The 11,790-nt window shown below is 37.8% G+C and overlaps 1 protein-coding gene across 1 annotated transcript in view; it reads left to right on the forward strand.

The window, feature by feature from the left end:
• Positions 1 to 11,790, forward strand: part of TBC1D4 (TBC1 domain family, member 4) — a 187,979-nt gene that overhangs the window by 151,775 nt on the left and 24,414 nt on the right. The window contains exon 20 of the mRNA XM_012723315.1: positions 7,011 to 7,147. Coding sequence (XP_012578769.1) covers positions 7,011 to 7,082 — 72 coding nt within the window. The 3' untranslated portion in view covers positions 7,083 to 7,147. The remainder of the gene's footprint in view (positions 1 to 7,010; positions 7,148 to 11,790) is intronic.

Here is an 11,790-nt window from a genome sequence, read left to right on the forward strand (position 1 = left end):
CCGCCCAGCTCAAGGTGAAAGAGAATGTTGCTAATTTTCTAGCAGACTAGACCACCGTTATTACTGAAGCTAAAAATATCAGTCCTCAAAAATTTGATTTAGATCCTAAATTGTCTAGTTCAACCTTCTACCATTTTATTTTCATCACGCCCATATTCGTGAGCATCCCTTTATTCGGTGCCACCCCCCTCACTCCCCCCACACCCCCCCACATGTGGGAGCTCTAACTTAGTGTTCTCTACCTTCAGGGACATTAGGATTGGTTTTCTGAAGCCGAGGCGCTGTCTTCAGTTTTTGTTTTTTTTTTTTTCTTATAAGTTGACAGATAAGCTCCTATATGTTTGCCTCCTTGTGAAAATTTATGGGAACTGTGAACTGTTTAAGAACAAACTGTAGAAATCCATTGGGAAAAAAAGGAGCGAGTCACACCAAGCCCCTGCGATTCTGCATTTGGACTCCTACCATTTTCATTCTTGCAGACAGCTTAGTAGAAGTTTGTACATGCTGGGTGTATGAAAGGAAATTCAAGGGAGTTTCAAAGTTCATGCATTGTTCTCCATTTCAGAGATGACTATGATTGCTTCTCTGAAAGTTGGTGCAGCATTTTTGCCTTTCTAAACAATATTTATTATTACTGCTTTTTGCAGTACTGATGTTATCACAGATGGATTACATGGGGTAATTTTCTTCAAAGGGAGTTTATTATAGCAAGCTAAAATGCATTATAGACTAGAAGAGTAAAACTCTATAGAAACCTGTCTAAACTGACAATAAGCATCGCAACCCCCTTCCACACCGTTACTCAGTGTAATGCAATGACTTGTTGCAAGTCAGCATGTCTCCTGTACAGGCAGTTTCTTAAAGAAAATCAAGTCTTATTAAAAAAGTTAATGTAATTCCTAGGTTCTAGAAAATGCCAACCCTAGATAGCACATTCATTTGGAGTCACCAACTGATTTATTGCTTGGATTTCCTGAATATTTCTATTTTTAACAGAGGTTTTTTTTCCTACCAGTAATATGATGTCATCTTGTTACTGCCTGTTGGCAAAAATTAATGTGTATAATCACTGTACAGGTAATTATATGTGTGTGTTACCACACAAGTGGTAGCCAAGCTATCTTCAAATTGGGGGTCAAACTTTGCTTGCTGTTCAGTTTAAAGTAAATTTTATTCTGGATGTTCCAAGTCAGCATGATGAGCTGTATATGGCGTTCAGAGACAAGGTGACTTGGAGACTTTCTTTCAAAAATGAGTTTCTTTTTCATTTGTGATTTTTAAATCATGTCAGTTATCCTTCATGCATTGCTACATCTTCATCTGGTTACTATAAGATCTAGTTCGTTTCCAATAAATACATTGCTAGAGTTTACTTGCCTAATTGGTTTTTGTCTCTTAACAAGAGAGAAGAAGCTCTTGGTTAGAGTCATTTACAAAAATCTGCATGGATTGGATTGTTGCTGCTTAAATCTGATTCATTGATGAATCTTAGTTAAGAGTATTACAGACAACAAACTTAATTTTAAAACATCTATGAAGTTACATCGTTGACTACTAGTTTTTAACTTCTTTTCAATTGAAACTTCTTCTGATAATTTAAAAAATCACACTGACAGATTTGTCAAGCACCCTTTTATTTTCTAGGTCCCCTTCTAAATAGCAAGAGGAAAATAAAGTAAAATTTTTTCATTTGATTAGCTCCCAAATAATTAAGAATTAAGAGTACTTTTGGTAGATACATGAATATGATTACATAAAACATATACTTTCAGTATATTCTCAAGTATGCTTTACAGTTCAATGAAAGGATACTGGATCTTCTTGTTAATTTCAGAACTAAACTTTTTAACTGTTTTGCATGAAATGTAGTCGTTAGACATTTTGAGACATCAGTGGAAGCTTACGTAGTTTTCAGTCCATGTTTACATACCCATTTTATCCCATGTTACCTAAGAGTTTTTGTATCATGCTGGGTTAAGAATAGGTAATCTGTCATCTGGAATATTTAGTTATTTGCCATGACTTGTCACTCTTGTTGTCTGTGACATATTGAGAAAAATATCTATATGGTGGGAAGGTTTAGCTTTGAGTCTTGGTTCCATCACTTCTATTTATCCATTCAGTGAATGAACGTAACCTGGAGAGACACCAGATTTGCTCCAACCCATTTTATGTTTATATAAAGAAGCTAGGGGGAGGGAGACAAAAGTTAGTTGAGTGAGATAAAAATCTAAGCCAAAGTTAAAATGGTAAAATCCTGATCTAGGGCAGTGACCTTTGGGAAATTGAGACATCCTTGACTTCTTTCTCTCTGATATAATCAGTCACTGAAAGATGCTGCCTTCAACTTCAAAATATTTGTTGAGTTTCGCCATTGCTACTGCAGTATCTCAAAGAGAGAGGCCAGAAATAGGATAGAGGAAATTTGCCTGAAGTGGTGGAAAAAATAGAAGATTGGTTAAATGGGAGCTTTCTGAGTGAAATGCTGGCAGCTCTGCTGACCTAGTCTCCCCAGCTCACCCAGGACACTCAAAACACTCCATTTCTTGGTGCACCACATTATGGAACCAGATTTGCTTTGCTAAACTCTGCTTCAAGGTGTATGGCAGCAAAGGGCATGAGAAAGGGAATCCACTTAAATACTGATTACCATTTCTTACCTTAGGCAGAGGTGTAAGGGGGAAAGGATGTCCTGAATGAATTCTACAGATACAGGTTTTATGGACTCCGCCGCGCCCCTCACACCCCACTACACTCCCCACTCCCCAGATACTGGAACTACAAATCCCATCAACATCAAAGAGAAGCATGCTGGGACTGATGGTGGAGTTACGGACGTAGCCAGGTTTGGATATAAAACTGGACATGTGGTGTCTGGGGTCTCTCCACCTTGTGGCTCGCAGCTTGTCTCTTGGCTCTTCACCAGCTTTCAGCGTGCTATTGGGGTTCCAGGTCAGCAGGACAGATTGGACACATTAATCAATTTATCTGTCTTTCTCTTACCCTGAATTATTAATTTCCTGTTTCTCTTGTCAATAAACCCATTATTAACCTATTTGTGTGTGTGCCTGTAGTTGAATCTTAAGGCACGGGTGAGGATGTGAGGTCAGGGACCTGTTCACTTAAAAATGTTTTTTTACACACTTTACATTATGTATACCTTACCAGTCTTTAAAATGTGCAATTCCTGCTTTTGATTTAGATAGGGAAACAGAATTTTAAAAAGATTTATTTATTTATGCTTACAAGAATTGGGTACAGGCCAGGGGTATGGGGGAGGTAAGGGGATTCACCAGGACAGATGTATTGAGTGAAATACACTGTTGAGGGGAGCAGGGAGCAGCCCAGGAGAAGTCTTCTGGGCCCCCTGGCTGGCTGAGAAATGAATCTATGGTTTGCATGCTGATGAAACAAGGTTATGAAGGCTTCAAGTCTGCAAATTTAAATAAAATCACCAAGATAAATGACAACTTAGAATTATTATTAGTATTTAGAAAGAACTCAAGTTTAAATCCAGGTTTGGTGTTGGGGCAACTGATTTTCTTAATGATACTGCTACTTTGGAAAACACAGAAGGACAACACTTTTCTAAGATCTACTCAAACAGAGTTAACAATCGATTTCTTTTGCAGAGTAAAATTCTTACATGATCTGATATTATTCCCCTTCTCAAAATGAGTTAGTTTTAAATACTTAAATGGTATTTACAAAAGAACATAGTATTATTCAGAAATAATCGTTTCAGCTAAACCTACACCTATACCTTGTGTTTCCTGTTCAGGGATGCCACAGAGGCTTTACAAAGTGCAAGGAGGCATTTCTTGTGTTGACATTCCTTACTGTGTGCATTCTTATGCATTTGTATTCTATTTTGCTTGGCCAACAGTTACTCTGTTTGAATCCTCTCTACTCCCTAATTTAGCTTCTATGTAGGGAGTTGGCTAAGTCCAGGGAGAAATCCCCATTCACTGTTTAGTAGGTCTATTAAGACTTCTATTATTAGAACACTCACTAATACTTTAATGGTTATATTTAAAGTCAAAGTGGTAAAGCAGAAAGAGATGTAACAGGGACCTGAGTGAGTTCTTTTGTTTGGTTTTCTTTCCATTTCTCCTGAAGCTTAGGAGATTATTATCAACCATGTATGGTCTTGTATAAACTGCCAGATACGCAAAAGAATCTGAAGAATACATATCCTTGCCACTTCTATGAAATGATTGCAAATCATAATACAAGTGCATATTTGAAAAATATACTTGCTTACCATTGTATTTTTCTGTTCCTCTGCTCTTCCTGAGCCTGGAGGAAGTGAATAAAAGAATTCTGAAGTGCAGTCTGTTGCCTTCAAGACAAAGTCTCTAACAAACAAAACACCATTTCCTGGGAGAAGTCCCAGCCCTCTGTGTGAAGGACTATTGGCAGAAATGGTAGCTGCACTCTGTCATTGTGCGGGGTTACTCTTTCTGTGACAGGCACTCACCAAGAGCAAACTCATGCATTTGTAGGCATTTTATTCAGCAGATTTGCCACCAATCGCAGACTTAGCTGTGTAAATGACAAATTTTGTAGAAGAACTGGCTTCACCCATTGCATTTATGACTTGTTATCCACCTGAGCCTGTGAGATCCAGTTTTCATGGCTCTATAGTGAGCACACACAGATGGCTCAGGATTCCTCCCAATTTGTTTCTGGAGAATGAATGCCTATTTATTGTTGCTAAAAGACAAATGAGTTCTATGACCAAATACATTTGGGGACGATAGATACAACAACACTACACAGAATTATTAACTACAGGGCTTCCCAGAAACTTTAACCTACTCTGGCTTCTTAGGAGGTGCATTCAGGAGCCAAAAAGTCACATCTACCAGTGACAGGAGCACACGGTTTACCAATACATGTGCCCATGTGAGTTCTGGCTTCTCTGCTCACCCCATGTTGAGCTAAAGTCAGACACCAAACTCATATGTGCTTTTTTTTTTCTTGTAAAATCATGGCATTAAACGAGACCCTAAGACTCCATTCAGATGATTGGCTTGCTGATAGGTTTTTCAAAACTTCATGTACATTAAGACACATGAAAAGAGAATTCCTTTTTTATTTTTCATTCTAAGTTAATCCATCTTCTTCCTCATAGTTGACTTTTTTTTTATTTCAAACTAGCATATCACAAAATATTCAAGTAAATATTTTCTTACTAACTTCACCCCCCCCCCGCCTCCAACTAACTAGTACAAGTCAAGTTGAAACTGTAAGGTTAGCTTTGTTTAAAAAATAGATGAGTTAGTCTTTCCCCACATTCTTGGTGTCAGCACATAGTGGTGGCGTCTTTTTCATTTTTTTGTCTTTCTTTGTTGAGAGGGTGAACATAAGTGATACTTCTTTTTTTCTAATTTAACCGAGAAAATTAACTTCATTTGAAAATTTTTAATAATTTTTTTTTTTTAACTTTTGTCTTCTATCCTCTGCCCTGTACAAATGATGAGTACTGATGTTTTGGGCTGTTCAGTAGAGGAGTGATTGCAAAGGACACAAATGGAGAGCACTGGAGATTAAGCCCAGCTCTGTCCCTAATTGTGCAAGCTGGAGCCAGCAACTCAGTATTTTTTTCTCACTCTCTTCATCTATAAAAAGAAGACATTGGATTTCTGTATCTTACAGTTGGTGTTTTATTTGGAGTTGGAATTTTAATATAATTTGTGGAACACTAGGCACTTAGAGCATTGTATTCCAGGTGTAAAAAAGCCCAAGCTAGAATTGATATTCAAGTGTTCTAGCATGTTCACTCAAAATTATTTTTAGAAGAAGCCTAATCTTAAAAGGTAAGGAAAGAAAATAAACACATGCCTTTTGCAGCAACATGGATGGAGCTGGAAAAGATCATGCTTAGTGAAATAAGCCAGAAAGAAAAGGAAAAATACTGGATGGTTTCCCTCCTAGCAGGAGTATAATGGACCAGGCAAGAAAATAATAATGAACAGCTATATACCAGAGACAGTTTGTGAGGGTGGAGTGGGGAATGGGATCAAAATCGGGGGAGAGGGAGGGAAGTGCACGGGATTATGGTGATGGCACACGGGTGACTTGGTGATGGGAAACCTGTGGGGGATTACAATTGAGATGGAAAAAGGCACAAAATTTTGTTAAAAAAAATATATATTATTTTAAAAAAGAAAAAAAGATAAGGAAAGACTGTATCATCAGCTATGTATTTATAAATGCTCACCTCTCCATTGTGGGTAATACTCATTGTCATTCTACGAATGAACAAAAGTTGGCATATAGAGAAAGGCTCATGTTTAATAAACTTTTTATTGTCACCGTGCTGTACCATATCTATCTTGCCCTCATAGGTGGGGAAAAGTGTATGTTTTACTTCTATAGAAAATCACAAAGAGCATATGCATCCATTCGTAAGGTAAACTGCTGGATTCATTTTATTCACTCAATAGACATTTATTATAAACCAGTTAGAAGTCAGCCAGAGTGCTCAGTACTGAGAGCACAGTATCAGAGATATGGTAGACAGAAGAAGGAATACACATAGTGGGTAATTGGGCAGTGTTAGTAAATGGTTGCAAACGGATACAGACTTCTGAGAACAGGAAAAGCGCTAAACTAAATAATACAATTTAACCAGTCACTTGTCTTTGTCTTCATGAGCCTGAAAGAATTTCAGGTTTAAACTGACCACTAACTTTTGTATATAGTACTCTGCTATGATTTTTCTCATTTAAAAACTTAATTTTACTATGTATTTCTAGAGCTGAACGTGAATGTAGGAAATTGCTTATCAGATACTGATCATTTAAGAAAATTAAATCACTTTTACCACCTACCATCATTCATATGTAATATGTGTAATTAGCATCAATAGTGACACACAAAATATCTGAACATTTACCCTTTTCTTCCAAACTACATAAAGTCAAGATATACAGGAGTCATAAATAAATAAATAAATAAAAGTGTGTGTGTGTGTGTTTCTAGTTTATTCCATCTCTACACAGGATTCCCCTGACCCTGCTGTAACTGCTTATGGGAGTTGGCTGTTGCACAACATGAAGACTACAGAAGAATGATCTGACCAAAGAAAAAATTACCATATGAAGAAGTAAAAGGCGAAAAAATCAGAAAATGATCACAGGTGAGTTTAACTAAGAACATCTCCCTGCAACATTTTCTTCTTTCCCAGTCTGACTTCTTGAGAATGGCATGAACTCATTGCTTCTAAATACATGAATGTCAAAAGGGAAAGCTTTCTGACGTAACAACTGCCACAATAACAAAAAATAATAACTAAAACTTGCTATATTGATATATTTATATGCATTCTCATTGTTTGCAATATATCTATGAAGGTATAATTTTGTCTTTATTTTAAAAATGAAAACAATACACAGCTAATAAGTGGTGAGTTTGAGGATCAAATGATCCTCAAACTCTGACTGCTCTGACTGCTGAATTTGTGCTTACATTAACTTTGCCATTAGACTCCAGACTCCCTTCTTTCACAAGCCAGTCCCACATTTACCTCTATTGCTTCATCTTGGAGTCTAAGCAAGTCTTGCGCTGTGGTTTCTTTTGCATTTGTTCAGATTTAAAATGCTTCTCAAACTGGTTTTACTGAGATAAGCAATTTAGAAATGAGTCAGGAATGGAAGAATGTTTAAAGATTAGGGGAGTAGGAAGTGTGTGGGATGGATAAGGAGAGAAGAAAGCAAAGCCTAAGGAGAATTCTTTTGATCTCTGATGACTATATAATGTTTAAAAATGGGGATGATGAGTCATTGTGACCTCCTCCTACCTCTTCACTGGATTTTCCATATCTCAACCAACTAAGAGCCCTTAGTCCTACTTAAAAGTCCACGTGGTGGTTCAATTTGGGAATTGTGAGGAAGTAAAGAAGAAATGTCTTAATGTTCTCCAGCTCTGCTCCTAAACTCTTTCTCTAGTTTTACATGTCTCTGACTGAAAAAGCTAATCAGCATCACAGAGATCCCCTCTGATGGGCTTATGGAGGAGAAAAGGAATCATGGAAACTTATGGAGTACATATATTCTAGATGGCGCACCAGTCAGCCTTGTCTGTGTGACTCCAGATGTTTGTGCTGTGAACAAAAGAAGTGTAATTGAGTCTGTCTACCGGGCAATTTCTAAGGACATCAAGGCTTTTGGCAGAAAATAAGTGAAGAAAGGATCAGCCAATAGGTTCAAATAAGGGATTTCTGAGATGAGACCTGTAGTTGGTCTTGACAGAATTCTCTAGACTTTGTAGAAAATGAGTCCTTTTTTTTTTTTTTTTAAGATTTATTTATTTGTGCATACAGAACTGGGGTACAGGCCAGAGGCTCAGGGCTGGTGAGAGGCTTCACTGGAGACAGAGTGGGGAGCAGAACAGGCAGATCTATGAAGTACACTGCTGAGGGGAGCAGCGGGCCAGTCAGGAGAGGTCTTCTGCACCATGTGGTCACCTCCGGGGCAGGCAGGAATCGAACTCATGCGAAGCAGCTTTAGATTCTCAGTACTGTGCTTCAACCCGCTGCGTCACCAGGGAGGGCCTGAATGTCCTTTTTATTGGACAATAGACGTAGAAATAACTCACTCTGTCTGTGACTTTCATGCTAACATCATTTAGGTGAAAGTCATTTCAAAACAATTTGTAGATGGGTTTGCTTCCTGATACCTAGTTGCCTTTTTTTTTTTAAAGATTTATTTATTTATTTATACAGAACTGGGGTACAGGCCAGAGATGCGGAGGGTGAGAGGATTCACCAGAGACAGAGCTGGAGCAGAATAGGCAGATCAGCGAAGTACCCTGCTGAGAGGAGCAGCGGGCGTGTCAGGAGAGGTCTACCACGCCATGTGGTCACCTCCGGGGCAGACAGGGATCGAACTCATGCGGAGGTGGCTTAAGCTTCTTAGTGCAGTGCTTTAACCCGCTGTGCCACCAGGGAGGGCCCCTAGTTGCTTTTTAACTCAGCTGCATCATCTTTTGATTTGATGCAGGGGGAATTGATTTTATTACGTTAACATATACATTTGGCGATGTGGATTAATGCCTATAGAACTCAAACTGGGAAACAGTACTTCATTTTGAATTAGTAATTTCATTTTTAGAACTTTGAATAGCAAGACTATTTAATCACCCACCAAGACTGGTTTAAAGGGTGCTGATTCCTCTCAGGAATGTCTCAATCATTTAAATGTTTGAATTATTTAATTCAACTCAATTCATGCAAAGTTTACTAAAAGCTCATGTGTACACTCATGACAGAGAACCACACAAATCTCCATATATTAGATGGGTGAGTTCCATACTATGACATGCTGTAATATTTATTTGTACGTAAGTAAGGAAACAGTTGAATTCAGGGAGCCAATGGAATGGAAGAAACGTTTAATAAGTCTTAAAAGGTCAGCAGAAGCAAATGAGGAATATGGTGTGTGTGTCTGTTGGGGGACAGAGTACATGGGAATGTATGGGGAAAAGAGACAGCAAGTTGTCTTTGATATTCCTTGGTGAGCTACTCCTGAGAAAACTCTACTTCTGTGGTCATAATTCTGCTCCCCAATATCATATTGCTGAGGAAGAGGGTCATCTGCTGAGACATATGTATTCCACATAGTTCTCTTCTAATAAAAACAGTAGCCACTTGCTGGTGAATTTACTGTGAACTAATGTTTCAGGGCTTCTCATTTGTATGAGATCCTCCTAACTTTTGTAACTAATTTTGTATTCATAGTTTCCTATTTTTTTTTTTCAAACGGGGAACCCCAGATTATTTAGTTTAGATTTCACAAAACTTGTACCTTAGTGTGTTTGGGCTGGTAAACAGAATGCCAAAGAGTAGGTGGTTTGTAAATAAGATACTTCTTACAGTTCTGAGGCTGGGAATTCCAGGATTAAGTGCTTTTTGAAAGTTTACATTCTCTGCTTTGCTTTTATGAAAGACCTACATCAGTACCAGTTAGTTTTCACTAATTGAAATAAATCTTAAGAGAATGCTTGCTTTTCTGACAAAAGTCCAAAGCAACATAGCATTCAGCATCTGTCCTGCAGCAACAATACAGCAGCTGCATGTACCCCCAGCAGCGAGAGTGGTACCACTAAGCTCCTAACCTGAAACTATTTTTACAGACCATGTATTTATCACATCATCCCTGCTTTTACTACATGTGAGTGCTATTTTAGGTTTTATGCATGATTGGGTAATTTTTTTTCTTGGTTCTGGGAACACTAAAAACATTTCTGTATGAATGTGTGGTGATTGGTTCTTCATGCTGTTTTGGAGTTGAGATATTTCACAGGAATACTCTCATTCTGGAGGTTGGGATATCTGTAGTCAGTGTCTGGTGAGATCTCACTCCTGGTTCACAGACAGTTGTGCTGTGACCGCACGTGACAGAAAGAACAAGGCAGCTCCACTCTGAGGTCTATTTTAAAAGGTACTAATCCTATCCACGAGGACTCTGTCCTTCTAACAAAATCACCGTCTAAAGCCCTCATCTCCAAATACATAACATTGGAGATCATGTTTTTGCATGTGATTTTGGAGCAGATACAAATAGTCAGCCTATAGCATCTTGTGAGCCTAAGTTTTTTTTGAAGACAAACTCAAATAATGAGTTGTTTTCCAACAGACCTTGTGAGAGAAAGGTCACTTAGGAAAGACTAGCAAGGCAGCTAAGAGAGTCTGTCAGTGATTTCATCTTCGATGCCTAGTCCAAGCATTCACCCTTATCTCAGCAACAGAAATTTATACTGGAAAATCCAAGACATGCATTAGTAGTGTGACTGTTAAGAGTTTAATTAAAATATTCCAATTCTGTTGGGTTTTGCCTTTAAACTGTGACTATCAAAGTACTTAAAATCTGCCAGTTTCTCTGGAGGGTTTAGTCATCAGTTGGTTTGATGATTTTGGACTTGTTTTTCCCTTATGTATATGTGGCTGAGGCATAAATGGGAAAATATAATCTTGAAAAAGGGTTGCATCTAGGTTTAAAAAATTTAATTGACTTTAATTATTTAAGGAATAGAAGGATTTAGTCTTATCACAGATCTGTATATTGAGTGTTATTACTAAGATTTCCACTAGATGACGCTATTGCTTCAATTTATTTGCATTAATCTCTGTTATGGATTTCATTGGACTCCTGGTTCTTGAAGAAAAATTATGTAGCCAATCCTTCTGCTTCCTGGTAAAATATCTCCGATATAGAAAAATCCCGCTTATTTAGACATGCCTTCGTGGAAAGGACGTAAGTGTCTCTTTTGAACATTCCAAAAACCTTATTCACTTTATTGTTAATAAATTGTTTTATATCAAGCCTTTATTTTTAATACTACTGTTAAGCAGAGAAGAAGGAACACATACCTTTTAATAGGTAAAAATATTTCCACTAGAGAAGACCAACATAAGTTTGTTTTGTCTCTCTTCTCAAGGAAAAATATTCTAATTTCTTGTAAATTTTCATCTCACTTCCTCACCATTCATTCCGTCTAATTTTTGATGTGACCTGGAATCCAAATGGAGTCCAAAATACTGCAAGGAATTTGGACTTGGTTCATGACTGATTCACTCGTTAGTTTCCCAAATGTTTGGGAATATGACCTAATTATAGTTTTTTGGATTTGCAGACAGACTCAGAGCATGAAGCTTTAAGTCACCACACTCCATTGTGTTATTATTGGCTAATGGTATTCACCAACTCTGACTGGTCCTAGCCACTCTGTCTTTGAATGTTTCACGCTTCTTCCTCCGTCAAACTAGCATATTGTTCATGCCCC

Source organism: Condylura cristata, unplaced genomic scaffold (assembly GCF_000260355.1).
Source record: "Condylura cristata isolate star-nosed mole 26May11 unplaced genomic scaffold, ConCri1.0 scaffold00010, whole genome shotgun sequence".
In the NCBI taxonomy this organism is placed as follows: Eukaryota; Metazoa; Chordata; class Mammalia; order Eulipotyphla; family Talpidae; genus Condylura; species Condylura cristata.